Raw genomic sequence first — 26,697 nt, 5'->3', positions numbered from 1 at the left:
CGTCGGCCGTGATGATAAAACTTGTGATACTGTGAATTGTGCCATTAAATTGTACATCCATGAGGTATATAATTAAGTAGGAAATAGATGTAATGGATAACCAAAATAGAGTTAGAGAAATGCAACATATTTGCCATCCTTTGACAAAGCATCACACAACAGTAAATGGGTGATATCCCCACCATTTTCCAAATTTAAGGTGGCCCATTTAAGCGGAAAAATGAGCTAATTTCATGCCAACTTCTTCTGTCAAAAGAAAAGTCACAGTTGAGGTTAATGGTAATACTCTTCAGGTAAAATGTCTTTGAGCCAAGATAAAGATGACCTCCCATAATCTAGATTCCAAAACCCTCTTTTAATTTTTAGAGAATCTACCCATAAGGTTTTACAGTCACAAAATTCACTTCTGGGATCTTTTTGCTAAAAATTTATACCATTTAAGATATCACACGCCTCATGTTCAAATGATAAAGCATGCCAAAAAGCTTGTTTGATTGCCTAAAATTCTACAATTTCTGAATTGGCTCACCAAAATCAACCCCAAGGCAAAATGCAGGAACTTGTGGGATTGGATCAAAAGTTAATTTAAAGTGGAATCGATGAATTCAATGTTGTAGTCGAGTCTAATCTGTCTAATGCTCACCTTTCCAGTTCATTTGGACATCAACCAAAGACATCCAAGTAAAACGTGGAGCTGTAGATTTAAATGGCGGAGATCTGAGGTTGAATTTCTGGTTTTGAACATACGACACTTGGTTTTGAATTTGCAAGTTAGTGGTTTATCTAAGTGGGAAACTGAATAAACTCTCCTAACAATTTTTTATGTACAGGTATTGAATGGAGGAGAATCACATGTGTACTGGGGAAGGTTTTTGCCTGAAATCATTCTTTTAATATATATATGCCAATATCCTCCCCTCAAATTTCTGATATTTGTTGTTTCAATACTTCCTCTATTGTCTTGAGTTGATGTAAGGGGGCAATATAATTTGTTGATTTATATATATTTTTGAATTTTTTCTCATTTTTTGTTTTTCTGCATCCTTTTCTTATTATATATATATATAATATTGAAAATTTTGTTTTTTGTGTGTTTTGAGAAAAATATTGTATAATGGATATATGTATCGAAACGGGTGGGTTGAGGTGGGTAAGCGTCAAAGTGGGTTTTAACCCACTATTAAGCACGTGCATTTGCATGTGAAAAAGTTTTCTTCATATTAATTACTTGAATTTTATATATATCATAGTTAAGATAGAAATTAAAAGTTTACAAAAGTAACAGTATGATTAAAAATAAATTTAAATGTTTGTAGTAAATTTGCATGTGCATTGCATGTGGAAATTTTAAATTATAATAACAAATTATTTTTATTATAATTAAATTTTCTATTCCAAAATAAAAATAAATTTTATTTTTATTCAATATGATGAATATATAACATTAGAAATGTTCCCAAGTGTTTTGGACAAAATTCTGTATTTTTTTGTTCTTTTTTGTGTTTCATATTTATTTTAAATATTTTTATTCAATCATAACTTCATGAGTCTTTTGAAAAGTTGGATCATTGACCCACCATCTAGATAAGAAAATAGCTTTTCTTTTGAATCAGTTTTAAATTATATATTTCATCTACATTAATTATATAAATAATTTTTACTTATCACACTTATTTTTGTTTGACATAAATAATATATAATTTTTTATATATTCTTTTAATTATTTATACTTTATATTTTTAATAATTTAGTATTTAACCATCATATCGTTGATTAATCTGTTTGACCCAAACCACTAACCCACCACTCAAAGGAAAATATTTTGATTTCTAGGCTGACATTAAATTTTGTATTACATTTTTATCATTGATAAAATTATTTCTTATGAATAAAACTTATTTTTGTTCAATATAATGAATTTATAATATTATAGATGTACCCAATATTTTATTTTTATAAACATATAGCATTAGATATGTGTCCAAAATTTTCTCTATTTTTTTTTATTTTTGTGATTCTTTATATTTCCTATTTTTTAAATTTAGAAAAATTTCTGATAGGTACCCTCCACTTTAGGTCGAGTGCTAATTTAGTACCCAAACTTTAAAATGCGACAACAATCTGATACCCAAACTTTTATTTTCTGACAATCAAGTACCTACCGTAATGGACCGTCACTTATGTATATCACGTGACCTGTGACCTTATGTGCAATTTAAAAATTTTTTAAATGCCAAAATTATCTTAAAAGATACATTGTTTTTCATCTTCTTTCTAAAAAAAATGAAACAGAATGGCTCCCGCTGGATGCGGCATATCTTCATCCAGTCTTCTCCTACTTCTTACAACGTTCTTCTAGTAGATGACAACGATAAATCCCCCAACTTCTGTAGCGATGTGAGACGTTGCAACTCGACAGGAATGGGCATAAACAAAAGACGTTGCAGCTCTACACCACCTACATCACCTTCTAACTCCAACTCCTCAAGCTGTTGGAGAAGACATGGCGATGGCAAAAATGGCGTCCAAGTCAACTGAGGGCAGTTCTTGATGTACAGTGTTCTTAGTGCTTCAGCAGAGAAAAACAGAGGGGGCAGCTCTTTTAACTTGGGGGGCATTTTTCAAGCCGCAACTAAGTCGTGGCATAGCAATGCAAGTCGTGGCATCAGGTCCCATCTCCATCTCTCTGTATTTCTCTCTCTTGGGGCTCTTTTCATCACTGCTATTGATGTTGGGTGAAGAGACGGGCTTTGCGGTGAATGTTGGCTCGTCGTCTCCGGGCATGAGGACGACAACCTTGTACTCAGTGTCGGGCGATGGGCTGGTGGGCTTTGTTGTTTTCTCCTCAGTTTCATCTCCATTCCGTCGGGCAACACCGCGGCTGCTGCATCGGCTGCCTTCCTCCACTTCTCTGTCTGCACCCTCAACTTCTTCTGGTGTTTCTAAATCACAACGGAGATGTACCTACTGATCCACATGTTCCACTTCCCGCTTCACCTCTGATAGTGTTCCCAGTCCTCTGCCGCGTTAAAGTTGTTCAACGATGCTAGACAGGTGATGGTCAAAACAGATGAAGGTAGCCGAAAGTGATCAGGTCATCTGGTGTTTCTTCAGAGCGGATTCCTCCTCCATAACTAGAAAAGAAGCAGACTTCACCGCTGCCTCCTTCACCTTCTTTTTCAAGAGCTCGTTCTCTTCCTGAACCATGTTCAGTTGTTTCTCCTTCTCTGTCAACTTCTCTTTAAGCAAGTTGATCTCGTCAATCATCACAGTTGAGTTATCCAGTGCTGGTTTCCTCATTGGGTTCATGGATTTCCCCTGGAGGAGGAGAAGAGGTATGGTAGTGGAGAATTCCATCCCCTGAATCCGGTGGCAGTAGATGCAGGCGGAGTTGCACTTGCAGGTCCCATCTCCATCTCTCTTTGTATTTCTCTTCTCTTGAGGCTCTTTTTTCTCTCTCTCTAGCTTTGCAAAGGTACAGGCAGATGAGTTTCACGGTCTCATTCTTATAGAGGAGGAGGAGTTTCACGGTGGCATAGCGGCCACGTTGGGGTGGTGTTCAACGAAGATGACGATGAATAGTGCCAGTGAACGGTAAAAACTTAGATAAAACTTAATGGTCATTTGTGTCTTTTCGCATGATACTTAACGGTGAGGTACTAGATTGTCGCAAAATGAAAGTTCCATTACTACATTACTACATTGTTGCATTTTAAAGTTCAGGTATTAAATTGTCACTCGCCCTAAAGTACAGGGTACCTATTGGGAATTTTTAAATTTAAAATTCCATTTTTATAGTTAATAAAAATAATTCTTATATTACATACTTATTGTTGTTTAGTATAATGAATATACAATATTATAGATACTCCAATTCTTTTTTTTTTTTTGTATTATAGATTTTATTTGTTTTAATTTTTTATTATTTAATTATGGTATTGTTTATGAACCCATTTGACCCTAAATGGTTGAATTGCTTTCCTACCATGGAAAAAATGGTTTTGTTTTTAAGTACTTTTTAAAATATTTATTTTTATACTATTAAAATTAATGTTATGGATTTAATCAATAAAATTTAATGATGAGAAAAATATATCTTAAATATAGGATTTAATGAAAGAATATGCCTTAAATATAAGATTTAATGAGAAAGAATAAGAAAATAATTTTATTTCTGATTGATTTTAATTTTATATTCCATTTTCATCATCAATAAAAACATTTCTTATTTATCATACTTATTATTGTTTAATATGTCAAACATACGATGTTAAAAATGTTCTTATTTTTTTATTTCTATATTTTTTGCATTTTATCTATTTTAATTTTAAATTTTATTATTTAATTGTGGCAACATGGATTGGCTCATCTGGCCCAAAATGGTTTGATTTCTTACCACCACCTAGATGAAAACACTATTTTTTCTAGGTAGATTTTGAAAGTATAAGTTTTTATGTTATTGGAATTATTAATTTTTTATGTATGGATTTAATTAATAGAATTTAATGGTGAGAAGAAACAAAAATATTTTAAATATATGATTTTATAAAGGTGAATGCAAGTTAATACCTTAAATATTGAATTTAATAAGAGAGAATTGAATACATTTAATATCTTAAAATTACCTCTTTTTAACTTATTTAATATCAACAATTGATTACCCTATTTGCCCTCAATTTTTATCAATTAATTTAAATAGAGGGGTAAATTTTGTCCTCAAAAAATTCCAGAAATATTCTAGAGGTTATTCGTGCTTTTTAAAATAGTTTAGATTTTAATCGATGTAAAACCAAATCTGTACATTTAAAAATATTGAAATGTTAAAACATTAGCAATTTCCATTAACATTCTAATGTTGAGTTAACGAAAGAGATGTAGAAAAAATAGTATAAGTTCAGGGAGGGCAATGCAATAAATATATGAGGTGCTTGGCATCGATGCCGTTTTCTGAGAAAATGGCACCACATAGGCACTACATCAAAAAAAACAATGCTTCAAAAAATGGCCTCTTGTTTGGTACCGTTTTATTGCTTTAGAACACGCCTTAGAAATCAAAAAGTGTGGTTTAAGAAAATGTCAAATTCAATTGTTGCCAATGGTACAATAATGTGGATGTTGAATAACATAAACCAATGCTACAAGTGGTTCTACAACACTTTTGCCAAACAAATTATATTCTCATAAAACAATCTACGTGATTGACCAACTTTGTAACAGCTCGGGATACACCTCGCCGAACTGGCCAACTTTGTAACAGCTCGGGATACACTTCGCCGAACTGACCCACCTTGTAACAGCTCGGGATATGCCTCGCCGAACTGGCCACCTTGTAACAGTTCGGGATACACCTCGCCGAACTGACCTGCCCTATAGATACCTCCGAGCTCAAGACTTCGTCTCGCTCAGCACTTCGCATCACCTTCTGGGCACCAAACCAAACAAGTCGTACCATGCCTGACACTAAGGAAGTCCGTGCCCGAGGGCGCCACGCCTGACTGACTTGGGATCTGACGTTTAGCGGCCGCACTCTAAACGGCCACCTGCCACCGCCACTGACACTGCCATCTCTAGCTAGAAAGACGGTTAGGCAGTGACGGTTCTGTCCCAGCAGAAAGGACGACGGCCGAATTGACAAGCACAAGGGTAATCATACCCGACCCGACAAGGGCCTCAGGGCGAGTGCACGAAATGATTATAAGAGCCCCCTGCCCCCAACAAACAAGGTATGCAAACTTTGCGCTATCCGGTATTACCTTGCTTTTGAAGGATTCTAACTTGAGCTTCGGAGCCTCTACACCGGGTTCCCCCCGGAACTTCCCCATCTCCTCCGTTTCAGGTTCCCTGCTACCCCATTCAGAAGCAAGGTCGTGGATAGCTAAGACTAGCCGGATCGCGCTCCATCAATTGGCGTCGTCTGTGGAAAACGCTTCAAAAAGCCTCCCTCCAAACTTCCATAACCCATTTTCTTCAAAAAACCCAACACTCATGGCCTCCTCCAGCAACACCGGACGTGGCACGGAGACAAACGCCACTGGGTAACAACTTCAAGTCCCCGTGGTGTGCGTTGGACAGTTCACCATCCCCCTTTCAGTGGATGGGATCCCCAGCTTGAACGCACCACAAGCAGTGGCGCCCATAAACCCTCCTGCCACAAGCATCCCCTTTCCTCTCCCCATTGAGACAACCTTCACTGAACTGACTGTCGTCCCCTTGGCAGCTAGCCAAAACCGGTTGGATGACCTGATGCAGTGCATGCGAGCAATGCAAGCCCAAATGCAACAGTTCCAGCGGCACCATCTTCATCAGCACCAAGTACTGCACAACATCTCCCAGTATCACTATCAACAGCAGTTCCCCCAACTGCCACTGAACCAACCACTACTTCCACCTCGCCACCCCGCTCCGAGGCCGGTCAAGGCCTCCCCACAGGATGGACACCCCCACCAGGCAAAGGCCTCCCGGCCCCAGAACCCCCCTAACAGCCAGGCCGAAGAGAGAAAAATGTCGTCCCCGCCTCGCAACCCGCAAGCAGGTCGGGAACCTCGCCCGCGAGGTCGGCACCCCGGCGCTCCAAGCCAGAGTTCCCGCTCACCGAAAACCGATTCGGCACCCTGGCGGTAGACTACCAGCATTCCGGGCCCATCGAGCTCGGTAACACAGAGGCCAGCAGCGCCAGTACAAGGCCCGCTCAGCAACGAAGGCGTCGGCGAAGTCGCCGAACCGCCACCCGTGCCTTGTCAGAACTCAGAGGCAAAGAGACGAGCTCGAACGAGGTAGGAGCTGCCCCGATTCTCTCGGTTCCTTCCCCCTAGCGGTCCCCTTACCCAGAGATTTCAAGCTCCCACCTCTGGACAAGTACGACGGGTCCTTCGACCCCAACGACCACGTTGACGCCTTTCAATCCCAAATGCACCTCGCCAGGGCCAGCGAATCATGCATGTGCGTGGCCTTTACCACCACCCTCAGGGGGGTAGCCCGCACTTGGTACAGGAACCTAGCCCCCGGATCGATAAAGTGTTGGGCCTAGTTCGTGCAGGTCTTCACCGCACACTTTGTCACCAGCCAACAATGCCCCAGAACAGAGGAAAGCATCTTCAGAGTAGTCCAAAGAGAAGAAGAATCCATTCGGGGCTACATCAAGCGATTCAACGAAGCATGCTTGCAGATACCGCAGTTGGACCCCGCAGTGCATCTCACGGCGGCCAAAAGAGGGGTGACGCACAAAGAATTCAAATGGCACATGGTGGCTAACCAGCCCGCAACTGTGGCCGAATTCCACAAGCTCACGGATAAGTTCATGAAGACAGAGGAAGAAATCAACCAACGAACCGAAGGCGGGAATGAGAAAAGAAAGAGAGAAGGCGAGCTCTCCAACCCGGTCGCAACCCCACAGCGAGCTGCTCTCGAAAAATCACGATCTCGTTAGGACCGTGTTCCCAAGGAAAGCTACCCGAAGGAATAAAATATGCATACCCCCCGGGAAGGTTGTAAGACATAAGTATGGATTGAAGCCCCTCAGGCGTCATGGTCGAAGGACCAAACCTGTCTAGCATCCAACCTCGGCGGGAGGTAGACGCCAAACTGCCCGAAGCGGCTCAGCCTACTGGTTCGTAGTCCTCAAGTTCCACCTCAGGATCACTGAGGCAGTCGAGGGACACGGCTCGGTTGGTGGAACCTACGCCGGCCCTACTTGAAGAATCGTTTGAGCTATCAAAGCTAGACATTGGGGAAAAGATGGATTCAGGAAAGTACTCACCGGAAGAAAGTTTGAAGGCTCCGGAGACTGGAACAAGCCAAAGAACCGTGAAGGTTATATAACCAGCCTTGACGCGAGCTGGATAAAACTTGGACGCGAGCTCAGTAGACAAACCGCAGAAGTGACAAACTGACTGGGGTCCCCCACTATTTATAGCTACAGTAACCAAGAATCGACCGTGCAGATCGAAGACTATCCGACGGACCACGTTTTCACTGACCGCACGTCCCATAAGGTCGAGACGTGATCGGCGCACGTCTTTCCAAAACTAATGCGCCGCACGTCTCCCTGACAGTCGCCCGCGCACGTACAACAGTGGCATGCCTTTTTTGAATGACCCGCTGTCACGTCCCAGCGGCGCAAACTTTTGAAATTTAAAATGCGCGCTGTCACAACCATCAGCATTCTTGAGTAGGCACGTTTCCAGCCTCATCGGAAACCGAAAGAACCCTGGCAAAAGTAGCTCGCACAATCAAGATTCGAAGAACGGGACAAATCCACCTGCTACCTCGCGAAACTCCCCGCACCATGGCAAGACCCTTGGCGCGAGGAGTGGGGGGCAATTGATGAAGGAAGATTTGGCCCGACCTCACTGTTACGTGACATGTGGCAGAAACAACAACTCGGCAAAAGAGGCCAAGCCTAGGCGGGAACAAGGGGACACCAGCGGACCGAACTCCCTACAGGGGGCTTGAACTCACCCTTTGCCCAAAACCAGAGTAATCCGAACTGGCCAACTTTGTAACAGCTCGGGATACACCTCGCCGAACTGACCCACCTTGTAACAGCTCGGGATACACCTCACCGAACTAACTCACCTTGTAATAGCTCGGGATACACCTCGCCGAACTGGCCAACTTTGTAGCAGCTCGGGATACACTTCGTCGAACTGACCCACCTTGTAATTGCTCGGGATATGCCTCGCCGAACTGGCCACCTTGTAACAGTTCGGGATACACCTCGCCGAACTGACCTGCCCTATAGATACCTCCGAGCTCAAGACTTCGCCTCGCTCAGCACTCCGCATCACCTTCTGGGCACCAAACCAAACAAGTCGTACCATGCCTGACACTAAGGAAGTCCGTGCTCGAGGGCACCGCGCCTGACTGATTTGGGGTCTGACGTTTGACGGCCGCACTCTAAACGGCCACCTGCCACCGCCACTGACACCGCCATCTCCAGTTAAAAAGACGGTTAGGCAGTGATGGTTCTGTCCGAGCAGAAAGGACGACGACCGAATTGACAAGTACAAGGGTAATCATACCCGACCTGACAAGGGCCTCGAGGCGAGTGCACGAAGTGATTATAAGAGAGGTATGCAAACTTTGCGCTATCCGGTATTACCTTGCTTTTGAAGGATTCAAACTTGAGCTTCGGAGCCTCTACACCGGGTTCCGCCCGAAGCTTCTCCATCTCCTCCGTTTCAGGTTCCCTGCTACCCCGTTCAGAAGCAAGGTCGTGGACAGTTAAGACCGGCCGGATCGCGCTCCATCAGTGATAGCTAAGCACATTTAGATGCCAAACACCTACATAAAGTATGTGTTTGTAACTATGAACATTTATTGACTAAATGTTTTATACTTTATTTGTTTGAAAAACCAAGAAAAACAATGATAAACCCGTTCCACGCCATTAGATGCCAAATTAACAAATGAGTAAATAAATAACTATCTTCGCATAAATGCTAAAATAAAGCTTCCCAATAATAAAACGGAGAAGCATCCGATGCAGAATTCTGAATTCCAGCCCCCCCCTACCTATTATCCCTCTCTCCTATAAACCACAACCTGCCCGTTAATTATGCATTAATTCACGATTAGGATGCATTTTCCCTATATTTTGAGACTATAAAATTCTGATCTGACCTGATTGGTCATTCCACCGTAATAAAAAGGCACGTAAACGGTAAACCAAAGTCTACCCTTGCGTAGGGAATACGATGAAGCGGCACGTATGTGACATCGTTTATTCAAATAAATGCCCACCGTAAAAAAGTACGGTAGGTTTGCGCAATTTACCAAACTCTACCTAGATGACACAAGCCTTTTCGTACGAAGGTGCTGACTTTGCCTGCGTCTACGCCATCCGACGTGCTTTCGCAGTTATATGTCTGCGTCTGTCTCAGTCCGTGCATGTTTATGCTTTTATCCCCCATTGCCACAGAAGTCACGAGGCATGTCGTTGGCTTGCAGTTGCAGCACCTTTGATTCTGGGTCCGGCTCAAAGTAATAATAAATGCCATGGTCCTCCATGTCCATGACCGGGCTAGCCCAGTACCACTACCCAAAATGATACATACCGCCATCGCCATGCTTCTTTTTCCTTTCTCATCGATGCAAGTCTGAGACTCCAAGGAGCGAAGACCATCGTTTTCTCCCGGCTTGCACTGATGAGTTATGGAAGGGAAAAGCGATGGCCACTGAAGTTTCATTTTTTATTTTTTTGTTTTTGATGAGACCATGAGACTTGGATTGTAGTTACAGGAACATAATAAAATCGTGGTTATATCTTCTTCCTCTTACAATGAAAAATAGAGTTTTCGCTATAAAAGGAATGGAAATAATAACTGAAATATTTGTAGGTGTGGAAAACTTACACAATTTTGTGGATGGATATGTTTTTTTAATGTGAATAAAAAAAATAGTTAAAGAGAGTAATAGGAATTCTGGAATTAGGGGGCCCATTTAGTTTGATGTGTGATGTACGAAGTAGAGTTGTAGGGCGAATCGACATTCCGTTCCGTGCAAGGGTCTGGCTGTGGCTGCCTGGCTGGTCCTATCTCCCTCTCACCTTCTTCAACTTGCGTCAATCCAATCAACTGCTGCTGTCATTCAGTTAAGTGTTGGAAATTACGTTGAGGTGTGTTATTGTGTGATCTGGGTCTTAAATTGGTTGAACCAATGAACCCTAAAAAGATTCAACAGCCCTTCTCTGAAAATAGTCAAAAACAATGTTTCTCAGTCGTTGTTTTAAGTGTGATCATGCTTTCTGATGCTAAAATAAATAAATAAAACATCAACTTAAAAACAAAAACTTTTTTTACCACAAGGGAAGAAGTGATTAATAATCTTCATCGTTTTAGTGCAGGTTCTGAGTCAGATTTTCATTGAGGATTTGTTATTTGAGTGGTGATCTGAACACATACTCAGGTATGATCCCTGTTTTTTCTTCTTGTTTAGAACATTTTTCTCTTTTCTTTTTCTTGGTCTTCCTTCTGTTGGAGCATTAGTAGGTTCATTTAGATCGATTGTCCTCTTGAACTCTGTTGCCCTCCGCATCTCGACTCTGAAGAACTCCGCGTTTTTTTTGTTCTTCTTCTACGAATTGAAGCAGAACGCCCCCACCCCAGCACCACCTCCCCCGACCAACAAAAAAGATGGAAGTTTTGCTCAGAAAGATTATTTTCTTCTCTTTCTTTTTCTTGGTCTTCCTTCTTTATGAGTACTAATGGATTCATTTGGGTCGATGGATCTCTTGATCTCTATCCTCCTCCTCTCAACTCTGAAGAACACCTTATATTTTTTTTTCTTCTCCCACGAATTGAAGCAGAACGACCCAAGCACACCTCCACCTACCAGAAAAAGATAAGAAAAAAGAAGGAATAAAGAAAAGATAAAGTTTTGCTCATTTATGCTTACAAGGGACCACAGAATATGTTATGGTAAAATTTCCCATTTAATTATTGGAGGCTTATTTGGCTTGTAATTTATTCATAATCAAATATTGTCCTGAAGATGGACTCCCACTTGTCAGAATATTCTAGAAAAATTCATGGTTGTCATTTGCCAATTCCTTTTTTTAATGATTTATTGGATGTAATTTCTTTTATTTCCTTTGAATCTCAAAAAGTTGGGGCCGAATTCTTAATTCTTTTTTCCTCAATTGTTATGCAGCCATCCAGTTGGTGATCTCGAACTATAGTTATGTTTCCCAAACTTTGTGATGAGGAGGTTCCTTGGATCTGTTGTCATGAGTCTAAATTATGTTCAAGAAGACAATGTTTGGAAAAAGGAAATGAAAATCAACATCCATACATATTTATGAAAACAGTATTGATTTCTATTGCCTGAAGTTATCAATATTGTTCCATATTTTGAAAGATAGTTTGTAGGAAGCAAGAAACATTGATATTGAAGGGAAAATTTTCCAGTATTGCACAACTTAGATTAGGCCTTCTGCAGTCTGGTTTCAGCCAACCAGATGTTTATTTTCTTAACTTTTGGGGTGGGAGTTTTTCAGTCCATACTATTTGTGATTTTTCCCGTTTAGCTAACCAAATGCTTACTTGTAGGGTTGTAAGAGAGTGTGATGGCACCTTCTTTTTTTTTTTTTTGGTGCTGGGTGGGTGACCCTTAGATTGATTTGGATATGGTTTCTCCAGTTTTCATTGTTTGTTTATCCACCAGAGAACAATATGAAGCATGAACAGATCGGACAGGATCATATCACAAGCAACAATAGTAGAGCATCAGAAAGTGCTGGAGGTGATGACCAATTCATTCACTTCAGATTTGGGAGTTACTATTTTTAATTACAGGTGCATACTACTTCCCTAAAATTAGTGTATACATCAATTCTGTTTTTGGGTGGCAAGCTCCTAACTAGTTAGTTGCTTAACACTGTCTTCTTCTTTTTTAAACTCTCTAACTACCATTAAAATTTATTGCACTAGTGTACTTCCTCAGATATTGGCTATACCTGGAACTCATCCTATGCCACTTTGCTTTTTTTTTTCCTCACACTGGCACTTCTAGTCTTCTACTTGATTGCTTTTTTCCTATTTCTCCTATATTTTCTTTCATAAGGAGATTGATAAAAATGTCTTTTTTTTAAGTGAAAAACGCAATAGTTTGATAGAATGGATGCACCATTCTTCATAGGGGAAAACCTAATATTATATTATCCAATGCTGCATACTTCTGAAATATTTCATTTTCACACAGAAGATGAGGCTTTGGCTTCCATGGACAAGTTGCATCCTTTTCCTTGTGCAGAATTTGGCTGAGCTAACTTCTGGGGTTAGTATGCCAATCATATTACCAAGATTGAGTGTCATATGTAAACTCCAAAATTTTAATCATTATTGCATCCTCTATCAATTGTAAGATTCCATTACTATCCTATTGTCTACTTGGTTTCCAGATTACAAGACACTACAATTGGTTCTGATAGTTCATACAAATATGCGTTGCAGCCCTTGTGGAATTTTTGTTTATGCCTCGTTTCTTAGGTCTTTACGTTTTGGATTTAATTCCAACTAGTAGACTTCATAAAAATCTGTCATTGGTATAGGGTGCATCTGTTTTGATCATACCATGTTCAAAACGTCCCTTTGAAGGTGATCAAGAGTAAGATAGGATGTTACTTGGAATTGCTCCATACAAAAACCCTTTTATGTGGTAAGCATTTATTGGGGATATGGGTCCTTCTCCACATGGAGAAAATATAAAGCGTTTGTTGAGTGTTGATGTTCCCTTCTTATGAAATATAGTTTCACATCTAGATTATTTTTGGTAACAAAGCAAAAGCAATAAAGGCAAAGTACATGACTAGGGTGCAGATTTAGATTTATTATGAGGTTACTGGTAATTTAGGTTCTCCTTGGTGCTTGAATTACCTTATTGCAAGTGTATCATGCAAAGGGTGCATATTCATTCAAGGGTCTCCAATTTTAAATCAAACATTGGACAACAAGATTATGACATTTATTTATTGTAATTGATATCGATATAATTTGTCTCAGAGAGATGACAGACAGCAAACATGTATAGAAAAACATGATTTACAAGACTTGAACCTGAATCACTTGAATGGAGATCAGAAAAATGACCTTTAAATCACAACCAATACACATGTTACGGTATGTAATATCATATATATATATATATATATGATATCATGGGTCACTGGGTCAACTCAGTGGTTGAACTGCTTAACCTGTGACCTGGTGGCCTTACTGGTTTTATGAACAGTCCAACTCTTACAATATTGCTCTCACTTATAGAGAACAACATTTCTGTCAATTGTAAAAACCCATTTTGAGCTTTTTATTGGACACTGAAACCCAAAAAGGCCTGAGAATGAGGAAAAAAACTTGGTGCAGATGCTATTTCAAGTTGTTTGTTTAATGGCTTCAATAGACAGGCACAGATTGCTTTCTTCCAGAAGAAAATGCTGTTATGGTACAAACTAAAAATGATGTCTGTTGCATTATATTATGTTCTCAAATAGCTTAATTCTTTGGAAGTTATCATATGGATGCGTAAATGTTTATAGTCATGATAGTTACTTCCATAAACTGTATTTATTAAGGATGCAAAGGATGGGATCTATTCACATCGTGGAAACAAATCAGAAAGGAGATATTACAGGGGAACTGAACCATCTTTTTACATGCCATGGGGCAATAGTGATGGGATCAAGGTTGAACTTCCCATGATTACATTTTTTATTTCCTTGGGCAGTTTGTTATCAGTTCCTTTAAGCCACTCAGAAATTGGACTTGTGACTGGGAACATGATGGTTCCAGGGACTATTCTGTTGTCAGCACTTCACATTTATTCTATTGTCAAGCAGGTTGCTTCAGAGATCCCTAAATATGGGCTTCTTATGAGGTGTCACTAGGGATCCCTAAATGTTGGCTTCAGAGATATTGTGAAGTGATGCTAGCAAGGATTGTTTTCTTTTGAGCTCTTACATTTATCTCCATTGTTAGGTGGGTGGCTTCAGGGTTCCTACTTGGGGATTTCTTATGTGGGATTCTAAAGAGTTATTTTATCTTGCCTTCCCTTCCTTTTTTTCCTATTATAACTTATCTTAAAATGTGCTATGTTTGTGATTCTAACTCATCATCATCATCATCCATGCCTTATCCCAACTATATGGGGCTGGCTACATGAATCATGTTTCGCCAATCATTCTATTTAAAGCTAGTTTGTAATTCTAACTCATATCTGGGAAAAATGTTGATAACCGTTCGTAAGAATTATTTTTCTTTCTTAAAAAATGGATCAGTTTGAAGACAGTTAAAATGATTTGTGGGAAAGGAAAGTTTGGTGCTTGGTTTTTAGGAGGGAGTGGTGGAATTTTGTGGTTCATTCTCATGCCCTTCCCTGTCAGTTGAAGAAACATTTATTTTGATTAAGAGGAATGCACACATCTACAATTGGTACTACAATAGGCCTATTCTATGTTTCCTCCTTTCAGTTGGCTTTGGTCAGCACTATAAGAATACATCAACTTTGGAGAGAGTCTCATTCCCATCAGGGAATCATCTATTTGATTTTAGAGAAAAATAGCAGCAAGCTCACTCTTTAAATCCAAAAATCAAGTTAGCAGACTTTGAAAGATGTTGCAGACATATCATGGATAATGGCAAAACAAAGGCCCAACGTTGACTTGAACATTGTTGAAATTCCATGTTGGTTCCTCTACAAACACCTGCAAGGTTCGGACTTCTAAGGTGATAGAGATTAATAGCACCAGACTTAGGCTAAGAGACATAGGATACAGATATCTTCCAAAATCTGGTAAAATTAGACTAGAAAATTCAAGTGAACCACAGAGTTGTAAACCAGATGCTTTGTATATGGAACAGAGGTCACTGATCTTGCTAACCTCATAGTAAATTTCCTGCTAAGATAAGTCTTTGCATTTGATAATATTCTTTACAGTGATAAACAACTAGATTTTCAATTGTAAGAAATGATGTAATTAAAGTATTTAAGGTAACCCATAACCCTCACTGTCAGGAAAACTTTGGCTGCTAGGAACATTCTTGCGCATGACACGTTACCATGAATGTGAGGTAAAAGAGTAATTGTCCTCAATGTTCTTTTGACCAAAAAGACAAGCAGGGGACTGAATGGGTTGACGTGTCATGCCCAAGAACATTCACAACAGCCCAGGTTGTTGGCCCCCAACAGCCAAAGTTTTCAGCTCATTGTCCAATGCAACTTATAGTTATCTACAAAATAAGAAAGGGGGAAATTCTTTCCTTATTTGAAGGTCCAAATTTTTGCAATGAAATCTATCTATCCAATAACACATAATTCTAGACTGGTATCTTTTTCTTGTGTCATTTAAAGGTCCAGATCATTCGGATCTATACACCATCATGTGTTTCAGTGTCCAACACCAATATGAAGTGTTCAAAACAGATTTTGCGAAATTAAAAACTAAGTCAAGTCCATATTATTTTTTTTTAATTATTATACGTCCTTGGAAAATGCCTTTTGCTCACATACCAATAAATATACTTGAATGAACTGATGCACACACACAAAAAAAAAAACTATGAATGGTATACAAGTAGTTCTAGGAACCCTTTGCTTATCTGAATCTTACTTTTGCTGATATGGTGAAGTATATGTGCATTAAATGGAACTTACCTATCATATAGATTTGAAGAGATGTCTCTAAATCCGAAAGGTCTTTCGTTGAACAGAGGGCTTCCAGAGTGGTCATTGTGTAACAACTGGGTAGAAAAGTCTTTCCATGTTGGATTAATTTCCTAGTTTATAGGCATTTGTATGTGTTTGCCAGCAGCTTTTGGGAGAGAACTTTGGTAGTTTTTTTCTTTGTAACTTTGACGTAGTGGATCTGTAAATGATTTTTTTGCTTGATTTCTCATGTAAAGTTGGGACTACTTCTCATACTTCATAGTTTCATCTTTCCTTTAAATTATTTAGAACTTACTTTTGTCTGTATAATGTCATAGTACTTATTTAAATAAGTACATATTAGTGTTTGGGAGGTCTTTTCTCAAATCACTTCTACTTATTTTAAATACTCATTTGTGTTGCAGTGTTTGGTGAGCCACTTATCTCTTAAGTACTTGTATTTTTTGCAGAAATGACAATTATAGCCTAACTTAACAGTCATATATTGGATAAATACAAAGACAAATAAAAAATATAAATAAATACTTTTCCCATAACTGAACCTGTTTCCATGTTCACCACAGCAGTGGTGTGAGGAAGAGAGGAGGAAAGAAAGAAAAAAGGAGAGAGAGAGAGAGAGAGAGAGAGAGAGAGAGAGAGAGAGAGGAGGGGGAAGAAGAAAGAGATAAATAAATAAAAGGAGAGAGAGACAGTGGTGGTTCTGGAAAGACTCAGTTATGACGGTAGAAGGAACAAGAGGAGAGAGAGAGAGAGAGAGAGAGAGAGAGAGAGAGAGGTGAACAGTAATCTTCTTTTAAAGATAGGGGCAGCCCCTGGAGAATGAACAAAACATTGGGGACAGTCTTGTTCCAGAAAAAGAAATAAGTACTCATATTGAATAAGCACTTAAAGCCACACAATTCTGGCTTATTTTTGAAATGCTTGTTTTCAAAATAAGCACTTATTCTGGGTTTTTTTCCAAACATGAATAAGTGCTTATTTTCCACTTATTGTGTGGTCCCACCATTTAAAATAAATACTTATTCGAATAAGCACTTATTTTAAGTGTTCCCAAAAAGGGGCTCAGATAGATTTAGCTTCCTAACAATGTTCTTGTATCATATATCAATGTTCTCATATATTAAGTGTATCCATCTTTTGTAGTTGACTGTGACTGGTCATGTTGGCACTAAGGATGACTTTGAATTTTGGGGAATTTTCATTAGATGTTAGCTGTATTACTAACATAAATAATTTGAATATTAATAATTTGGGCCTGTTCTGTTTCCATTATTTTGTCAACAGTATTGAGTATTTTATCACTTGCCTCTAAATTGGACCTGACCCATTTTCTGTCTTATGTCTTACCAACTTATTTTTGGCACCTGTTATGTTCAATTCCTCCCTACTATCTCTTGATGCAAACATTTTCCATTATCAAATCTTAACTTGGGTTGACCTCACAAACTTCTAGATTGCGTCCCTTATCTAACTTCTTTCTCGAAATTCTTGTTCTCCATACAACCTCTCTTATTTTTCATTATCTTCCCACATGATCATTAGGATCCTTTTATTAAATCTCCTGAATATTCTTTAAATTGATGCTTCTATATTTACCCAAAATTGTGCTTTTTGTTGCTTTCCTCTCATTTTACCTGAAGCTTTGTGCTCTGGAACATCAGATATTACCCAACTTCAGCCTATATCTTTTTCTCTCAATATCAATAGTCTTATGACTTTTATCCTTCAATTGTATGTCTGGCACCCCTCTGTTTCATTTAAATGGTTTTTCCTTTAATTTATACCAACTGTCCTTAATACTCTTATTTCCACTTAATATCTGCAAAACATGCTATGTACTACTCATTTTGCTCTGAGCCACCAATTCCTTTCTCTTGTTAAAATTTCTATACATTAGTGATTAGGAGAATATCATATAATAAACATTCCCCTCATCTACTTCTCTAGATGGAAATCTAATTTTTTGTCAATTGCTTTTCCTTCCTCAAACAGAAAGTAACCCTGGTGCTTCACAGACCTGGAACTGCTATCTGTGCATATTTTCTTGGGAAATGGTGTGTATGTACAAGCTCATTTTGCCCTTTGAAATGCAAATTGATATTCAATTAAATGCATATCATGTTGACTTAAAAGTTAAAATTCTCCTCTATCTTGGTTGCAGCCCCACTAGAATTGGTGTTTCCTTGTGCTCTGGCCATGCAAACAAAGCAGCTTCAGTGTATTTTAGGCCAATGATGCTATCTATGAGATGACAGGTTCATAGTCCTATTTTTATTTCCCTACCATTAAAATTCCTGTTTGTTTCTTCAGTCAATCTTGAAAGTAAAAACTTTCCTTGAAAACCCTTTCTTTTATTCAAGGCTGCTTCCTCAATCTTCGCAGTTAAGTTTCCTCAGCCATATTCTGTTCTTTCAGGATGGGTATTGGGTAGCAAATTACACTGAGACAAGTGATTCTTATCCTTTGCCAAGGCCCAAGCAGGTATTAGTGTTTTTGGCAGGACAAAAAAAAAATGCTTCAAGGTTCACATTTCTACTGGTTATTGGCATTTTGTTTTATCATTAAATTTCTGCCCACTTTGCCAAGCAGGTATTAGTTTGTTTCTTTTGCTATATCTATCATCAGGGCACCAAAAAAAGAAGAGGGGGAGGGGGGCGTTATTGAATAGTATAATGTTCTTGAACAAATCTGCACATGTCAGGTTTCCCAAATCAAAGACTGATCACCAATCACCATACTAGTAACGAGTAGGACTTGCAACCCATGAGTGAGATATGTACCCCCCCACCCACACACACCCCCCACCCCGCCTGCAAAGCAAGCATCTCTGATTCTGATTTGACTTGACTGGTTGCCAATTCCTTGAAACAAAGACTGTTGGCAAGCAAAAAGCACCAAAGGTGGAAAACGCCATAGCTGCACCACATACAGACAAGGTGGAAGTTTCCTCGTCCATTTAGTTCTGTTGAAACCTAAATTCGGATAACCCCTATAGGGTTGAGCTTTTTATTTATGTATTAAGTTATCCAGTAAGATGGTTAACATATAAGGCAGATGGTTATGGGGATTCATTATTGCCTCTTTAAACACTACCAGATCATAATTGATGTTTCACCATAAAAGAAATGATTCCTCAACTGTACCCTCCGTGGTCGCACCCTGCCGGCTCCTGTAATTGGTTGTTGATAGATGATGATTTTCTTCTCTTCATACTGATAAGTGATAGCTTTAGAAATATAAGATTCTAGTTCCTAGAAATTATCAAGCAAAAACCAGTGAAAGAGAATTGTCCAGGGTAGAAACCTGCAGAAATTGCAATGGGTGCTGCTGCAACAATGGTTGAAACCCCGCAAGAGCGAGCAAAAGCACATTGTTGCAATGGGTGTTGCAACAATAATTAATTGGACCCTGGAGATGGCCAAAGAAAAGCGGTAGTTGTAGCCGTAGAAAGTTGGTTCAAAGCGTTACTAGCTGTTTTAAGTATTATGCCTTAATCCTTAAAAAGAAAGGCAACGCCACGTGTTTTCCCTTCTGAGGGTGGGGGGGAAGAAGCCTTGTTCTTTTTATCATTGCTCTGTTAAGTACCGTCGCCAACTTGCCAAGCAGTGGGTGTTTGTTGCCCATGGATTAATGGATCAAACCTCAAGGAAGAAAAGAATTGATTTGTCAAAAGCTCTCTCTGATTAGAAAATCATATGGTGATATTGAATGGTACAAAATTAAGTATCTCAATTCTATCTCCTCTCTTTGATTTTGTGGGTCCACTAACCTAAATACCTACACAAACTCAATCTCGACAGTCAACAGATCTATCTCTTAAATCTTCTTTTATCTCAGTTGTTTTTGAACCCCGTCTCTTTTTTACATATATTACAAAATAAGGAGCGCCAGAGCCAACTCTGCACCGCTCCCCCCCACCTTCCCTTTTTCCACTGCAACCACCAAAAGGAAAAAAATCGGAAAAACCAACACAACCCACAGAGAAGAACCTGAGCTTCACCATCTTGTATAAACTCGCACAACACAACGGCAGAAATTGCAACGCAGCTTATGTGAATGAGAGAAGCTGTACTCTCCATTCCATCTTCATTTCCCCCAATTCAACGCCTGGCCGTCTCCTGGCCGTCTCCCAGTTTTGATTGGATCATTCCACATCCGCCCACCATTCCTACTTAACTTCCTTGGGTCCTGGGCGAAACTCTTGACTCGACAAAAGGGGACTGTGCCTCATCAGTATCAGAATCGCTTCCAGACGAGCTTCCTGAATCCGAATCTGCAACAACTACAAAATAAGCTCTCCCTAACGACACCCAAAAGACAGGTAAACAATGGAGAGATAAGGTAATGGTTTTCATACCGCTGGATGAGGATGAGCCACTGCTTGAACTGCTAGAGCTGCTCGATCTGCTCGCACAGCCAGCATCCTTCTCAATCTCCACAGGGGGGAAGTTGTTTGTTGGGATATCCTCCCCAATATCAACATCCTCCTCCACTGTTTCCCCTTTCTTAACCTTCTTTGCAGAAGCTGACATTGGAGCTGCTGCTGCTGCGGCTGCTGCTGCCTCAGTTTTCTCATCTACCAAAGCCTGCTTCAAGTAAAAACAATGTCACTAACCAAGAAGGTGGGGAAACATCAAACAATCAAGCCCTAGATTAACAATGTCATTACCTGGCTGTCTTGGGCCACGGAAAGCGGGGTGGTAGCAATTGATTGCCTCTTAATCTTGCTCATCATCTTCTTGAAATTGAATACAAAACGATCAAGCTCCCAAAGCGTCTCAGTGTCCAGAACTTCAATATCAAGCTCGATCTCATCCCCCTGCTGCGCCAATTTAGCGTTTCTTTTCTTTATGATCTGCAACACCTGTACCATCTTCTCGTCTGGGAGGCTTTCGAGGTTCTTTCCCAGCTTTTCTTTCTCCTGAAAGCTCATTTCCCGTTTGTTTGGATCCTTTGCCTTCGGCTTTGGCTGCTTTACCATGGCAGACCTTGCTGCCATCAGTGGCTTCATAGCAGCCGATGGGGGCGTTTGAGCTGGTCTCTGTGCCGCCTGTGGGTTTGGTGGGGGATTTGATACTGGAGCCTGCCTTGCTGTTGAAACCGGAGCGTGTTCAAGTTTTCTTGACCTCTCCGGTGTTGGAACTCGAGTCCAAGAGTTTCGTCGCATCTCCATCGCAGAGGCAGCAATTGTAGTCGCGGCGTGGGTGGAGACAGCAATCATGCGTTGTTGCTCATTCTCGAACTTCTTGTAAGAAGGCTTAAACATCTCCTCGAAGCGAGCCAGCAGCTGCTCCGCTATGTTATAAACATCATGACCCTTAGGATTATATACAAGGGCATTGTTGAAGGTTAATCGAACATCAGAGGCAAAATCAAGAGGCGATGCATAGAGATTTTTGCCAAGCTTCGTCTTAACGGTTCCAAGGTCCATTGGGTGCTTGATTATCTGGTTGTAGTCGTGAAGCCCCATGCCATCAACATCAACAGGGACATTAAAGATCCATCCGTGCTTGTGCTTCATCAATTTGGACAAGATCTGCCCGCAGCGCTTCATTGCACCGGAAATTAGCTTGCCCGTTGGGGCGGGTTCTAATGCTGCCCGCTTTGGGTCTCTGCCAGAGGCCGGAGGAAGAGGACGTTTGCTCCCTGAACCTTTCTTGCCATCAGGAGGCATTCTCTCCTTTCCCGTGACAAAATCAGAGTGCCCATAGCACTGGTTCGCATTCGGAGTCCGTTTCTCTTTTGCTCCATCGGCACCTGATGAATCTAAGGATTGGTTTAGATGTAAAGGCGGCCTTGTTGCAGAGGTGACTTCCTTACCTCCATAGCCGCCAGAAGCGCTGTAACCGGATCTAGATTGGATTTCTCTCAGTTCGATCCGGCTGCTCAAGCTCCGGACTTGTTCTAGCTCCGAGATCAGGCGTTTCTTGAGCTCCTTTAGCTCTCTTCTCGAATAAGCTGCGATATTGAAGGTAACGTATCCCCCAAGTGACGATTCTCTTCGATTGTTGTGGTTGATCGATTTCCCTTTCAGTGAAGACGAATCGTTTGACAGTGCCGGAGAAACGCCCGCTGATTCATCAGCCTGCCGGCCATGAATTTGTTTTGGAGGGCCATAGATCGACTTGTTAGGGTTGGAGTTAGGGTTAGGGTTGGCCTTAAGGAGAGGGTTAGAACTAGGGTTTTTCCTCATATAAACCTTCCGTTCTCCCCAATACGGCTCATTCCGACTGGCCAAGAGAGCGGACGCCATGCATGCACGAGATTAAATCAGATTGATCGGACTCCGGCGAACATCCGGCAAGAAAGCTCGACTGTAGATGGCTGAGAAATGATGAGGTACTGCATCAGCACGGGGAAAAAGGGCAAGGAATACCAAAAGATTTTCCGGCAAGTGAGCAGTTATCGCCGGATGACAGCCGGAGAAGGAAGGAAATTAAAAGAAAATAAAAAATAAGGAGAAAGGGCAGCGTGAAGACGAGGGTTTCGAAGACCCTCAATGGAGCGAGGAACGAAAGGGCGGCAACTACACCTCTTAAAGGCAATTAGATCTGCCCGTCTTGACCTTAGTTTGGTTACAGTCCGTCGATGTATTTCTAGCCATTCATCGAACGGTTTCAGTGTCTTACCTTCTGCCCGAGCTTCTGACCGTCCCATCTGTCACGGATGGCTGGGATTTGAGGTGTGGACACGTGTCATATTACAAGCCGTCAAAGTTTGCCGAGCGGGAATTGAATTTGGCGTGAATTTGGGACGAATGACTACTGCATTTTGCATTTGGTTTCTGGAAGGTGGGGTCCCCATCCGAGCTCACGTGGAAAAATTCCAGCTGGCAGGTCCCGGCAAAATATCTTTTGTTGCGGTTGCGGAATCTTCTCCCGCCAAAATCCGTCTATGCCAAGTCAGCGCCGGAAATGGTATGGTATTATGTATACCACGTGGAAGCATCATGTCACACGGGTGCTTTGTTTGATGCCTACGTTTAATGCTGTGGGTCCGGGCTCCCGTTTTGGTTCACTTTTATCAGTTTTATGCATCTCTCTTCAACACAAACCAAAAAGAGGCCGTCTGGATCTGGGCCGCTGGAGTTACAGAGCCGTGATCGGTTCTCTCTGACCTATCAAATCGAACCGGGTATGTCGGTTCTGGTTCTGTCATTTTGTCCGTAATTGAATCGGTTTTGGTTATTAGATCTGAACTGATTGTTTTGTTAATAATATATGAAGGTTGTTTAGTTTTTTATAATTTTTATTATATTTTATTTTGTCTAAAAGAGTAAATTTAATAGATAATATGTAAGATTATTTTGATTAAAAATACTTATTAAACATAAATAATTTATAGTTTTACTGTCATTTTTTCTAAGGTTATATTATTAAAAACCAAAATTTCAATTATTATTTACATGGAAATATCAATGATAACAAAATTCTGTTAGTATAATCGGGTCAGACCAGTTATTCCAATTTTTATAAGGACGGTTTTGGGTCTAAGTCTGACTCGAACCGGATCCGACCTTTTGATAGGCTATTCCGAATCAGACCGGAGTCGATGATGTGACAAATATAACGTCGTGGTTAGAGCCCTAGAGGTAGAAGTGGCAGACATCGTGGACGTAGATTGGAAAGAAAAACCGGATCTTTGAGACATTCTGCGTATGGATTCTTTGTTTTCTCGTTAGAAGGCAGTGAGATGAGATGAAGGTCTGGTAAAGAATTATAAATTGACGTGGTATAAAAGTAGAAAAAAATCAGATAAGCGGACGAGTCTGGACCGTGGGCTAGACTTTTACGTGAGCCCATATACATCTGCGAGCGAAAAGGGGATCGGCTTCAGTCAGTGCGGAGTTCAAATAAGACCCCACCAGATTGCCCTTCACAATGTCCCACATCATGTATTGTAAACATCATTTAATGATGATATCATCATTTTTTATAATATCTTTAAGAGATGTTCTCAATACACGGGAAGAATGTGTTGTAAAACGTTATGGAGGCACTCTTTTGGGGTGCTGAATTGATCTCGTCAGTGCACGGCCCCGGCTTAAGAGGGTCAATTTATCTGGACGCAGCGAAATGAGTAGCATCCTTTATCTCTATACGCGTCGTATTTGTACAGGAGAGGTTGTATGGCTTCTCAAAGTAAACAAACTTGGGGAAATACGAGTGAAAGAGTTAAACTCACTTTACAAAATTTTATTTTAATTACTTACAATAATTTAAAATTTTCAATACCCCCACTTATCACATTATATTCCCTAGTGCTGCTGTTAACTTTACGATGAAGTAAAAATTTGTAAGATGGGGTGAATGAAGATTTTCCAAAAACTTTTTTGTTCCGATGACTATGAGTTCCCTGTGTCCGTTTGAGAAGAGTTCGAAATCATACATTGGAGAGGAGTTCCTAAGGTTGTGTTTGGTCGCAATTCAAATAAATTTGCACTAATGCAAAATCATGACAGTGCAAATGATTTAAGTATAAATTCTAACCTATTTTTGTTTCAAATTTTAGTTTATTTTATTTGATTACAGCACAAATAAAGTAAATTAAGACATGGAACAGAATAAAGTAAAATCCAAAACAAAATTAAATAAGAATTTGCATATTTTTACATTTGCACTCTCATTTACTTGTACTAGGGCAAATAAAATAGCACTGCAACCAAACACAGCCTAAATGGAATTTTTGTTCCAAAAACTTTTGGCTTTCCGAGACAACTTATGAGATATATTTGATGAATAAATCTAAAGAATCTAAGGGTCTGTTCATTTGCACTAAACACTGAAGTCTAAATGCATCTAAAAATGTAATACTTATTTTAAGATGTGTATTAGAGTTGATGAATTTTTTCTTGGTTCTAAAATCAATATGTAGATAATGTTGTTCTGAAATGTGAATGCTAAATTCTAAAAAGTAACAAATGACCATTTTTACCTTGAATGTGAAAAGTTTGTTTAACTATTAAACAATTTAATTAAATCAATGTAAAATAATTAATAGAAGAGGAATCGATAAAAATTGTAAATTATTAAATATCTTTAAAGAATTGACCATTAATTAATTAATTAATAAGTAATAAATGCGTACATAATTATTAATTAAAGTAATTAAATAATGATATAGGTAACTAAGTAATACATATGTAATTAATAAAATAATAATAATAATAATAATTTATAAGTGTTATTTCATTACTAATTATATAATTAGATAATAACTAATAAATGTTATTATTATTATTATTATTATAAAGTAATCATTACATGACTAAAAAAGAGCAACCTTTTAGGGTATTTTTGGAAAATAAACGTAAGCATTATTGTTACCGTGCATGATGTACAATGCATTAAGTCTGAAAATAAAATGACAACTGAACACACTTGATACCTCTTAAAATAACTAAGAGACAAGAGATAAGAGGTTTTAAGAGCAAAGGAACATGCAATAGATCCATCGTTAGTCATTTGAAGGGCTATCTTCTAGGTGAGGCCTACATGAAACAACCTTGAAGTTTTGTTTGGTGAAAAATCTAGAGAGCTCAAATTGGTTGTCAATCAATCATTTTTTTGGTTGTCTGCTTCATTTTTCTAAAATTAGAGGTGCAAATTAGGTCATGTTGCTCGTGGCTCAACAAGCAACTTGCAAGTCGTGTTGGGGTTGGAGTTCCAAGTCCATAGGCCGACACGGTACAACACGACCAAGCACGATGCCTAAGGAAACTAGTCGTTGGAACCCCCCTAATGGCTAGTTTTTGCTTTTTTTGAGCTTTTTTATAGAAATACTCCCCAACAATTATATATAACAACTAGTTTGGGGGCATTTTGGTAAAGTGATAAATGGATTTATAATAACTAAAATACCCCTCTCAACAACTATAAAACAACTAGTTTTTAGGGCATTTTGGGTAATTGAATTATTTTCAATTCCTATAAGTACCCTTATCCTCCACCACTCTCATCACACCAATTCTCATACTCTCTCTCTACTCTCCAATCGTCAACTTTGTTCAAGTTTCAACAACAAAAAGGCTTGCTCAAATATCTCAAATTAGCAATTTGGGAAGCTTGGAGGCTTCAACCGCTGAAATCATGTTGAGATCCTGAATTGGCAATTCAAGTAAGTGCAATTAACTTAATGTTTATTATTTTATAATTAAAAAAAGGCCAACTCCTCCTCTTGAAACCAATTCCCTAACATTTTCAATGTCAATTGTTCAATCATAGTATGCTAGTGTCAACACCGATATGGATGCTATTGATGTTGTTAGAGCTCTCACCCCTAGTATTGCTATCATGGGAAAGAAAAAAAGAAGGGCATTAAGTTGACTAGCCCGATCTGGAAAATATTTAGAATAAAAGATGTGAAGAGGAAGGGACAAAAGTCGTTTGCCAAACATTTGCTCTCCCATGAGAAACAAAAGAAGAAAAAGAGAAAACATTACAAATACAAATTTGCTGTGGGGTTTTTGGTACTTTTAAATATTCTCAAGAAAAAAAATGAGGGAAGAATTAGTAAAATATATTGCATATGCTAAACAAC

The 26,697-nt window shown here is 39.5% G+C and overlaps 1 protein-coding gene and 1 long non-coding RNA gene across 16 annotated transcripts; one reads left to right on the top strand and one right to left on the bottom strand.

Moving 5' to 3' along the window:
* Positions 1-9,736: 9,736 nt before the first annotated feature.
* Positions 9,737-24,120, top strand: LOC148876518 (uncharacterized). Of its 15 annotated transcripts, XR_016107111.1 has the most exons (9): positions 10,086-10,590; positions 10,844-10,905; positions 11,650-11,676; positions 12,163-12,293; positions 12,700-12,774; positions 18,151-18,212; positions 18,320-18,413; positions 18,574-18,639; positions 18,748-19,295. It is a non-coding gene; the product is annotated as an uncharacterized LOC148876518 (long non-coding RNA). The 15 variants fall into 15 exon arrangements; XR_016107033.1 differs by lacking the exons at positions 10,086-10,590; positions 18,748-19,295 and adding an exon at positions 9,741-9,755 and having other exon boundaries at positions 18,574-18,724; XR_016106810.1 differs by lacking the exons at positions 11,650-11,676; positions 18,748-19,295 and adding an exon at positions 23,685-24,120 and having other exon boundaries at positions 9,837-10,590.
* On the bottom strand, positions 19,817-23,406 carry GTE7 (global transcription factor group E7). Its single transcript, XM_088964323.1, has 3 exons — positions 20,828-23,406; positions 20,516-20,744; positions 19,817-20,431 (listed from the first exon to the last, which is right to left on the bottom strand). Exons 1-3 carry the CDS (start codon positions 22,409-22,411, stop codon positions 20,331-20,333), a joined length of 1,914 nt encoding a protein of 637 aa, XP_088820449.1. The 5' UTR covers positions 22,412-23,406; the 3' UTR covers positions 19,817-20,330.
* Positions 24,121-26,697: the final 2,577 nt, after the last annotated feature.

Source organism: Nelumbo lutea, chromosome 1 (genome assembly GCF_056320005.1).
Source record: "Nelumbo lutea isolate HS-2025 chromosome 1, American lotus-T2T, whole genome shotgun sequence".
NCBI classification, from domain to species: Eukaryota; Viridiplantae; Streptophyta; class Magnoliopsida; order Proteales; family Nelumbonaceae; genus Nelumbo; species Nelumbo lutea.
The sequence above is the reverse complement of the archived record's forward strand: the minus strand, read 5'-3'. Positions and strand labels throughout refer to the sequence as shown.

What these genes read in the sequence shown, in the direction of transcription:
- GTE7 (XM_088964323.1), bottom strand. Translation starts at nt 22,411, where the DNA reads ATGGCGTCCGCTCTCTTGGCCAGTCGGAATGAGCCGTATTGGGGAGAA. An exon ending in CCGTGGCCCAAGACAGCCAG is followed by an intron (nt 20,745 to 20,827) that starts GTAATGACATTG and finishes TACTTGAAGCAG; the next exon opens with GCTTTGGTAGATGAGAAAAC. An exon ending in TGGCTCATCCTCATCCAGCG is followed by an intron (nt 20,432 to 20,515) that starts GTATGAAAACCA and finishes TAGTTGTTGCAG; the next exon opens with ATTCGGATTCAGGAAGCTCG.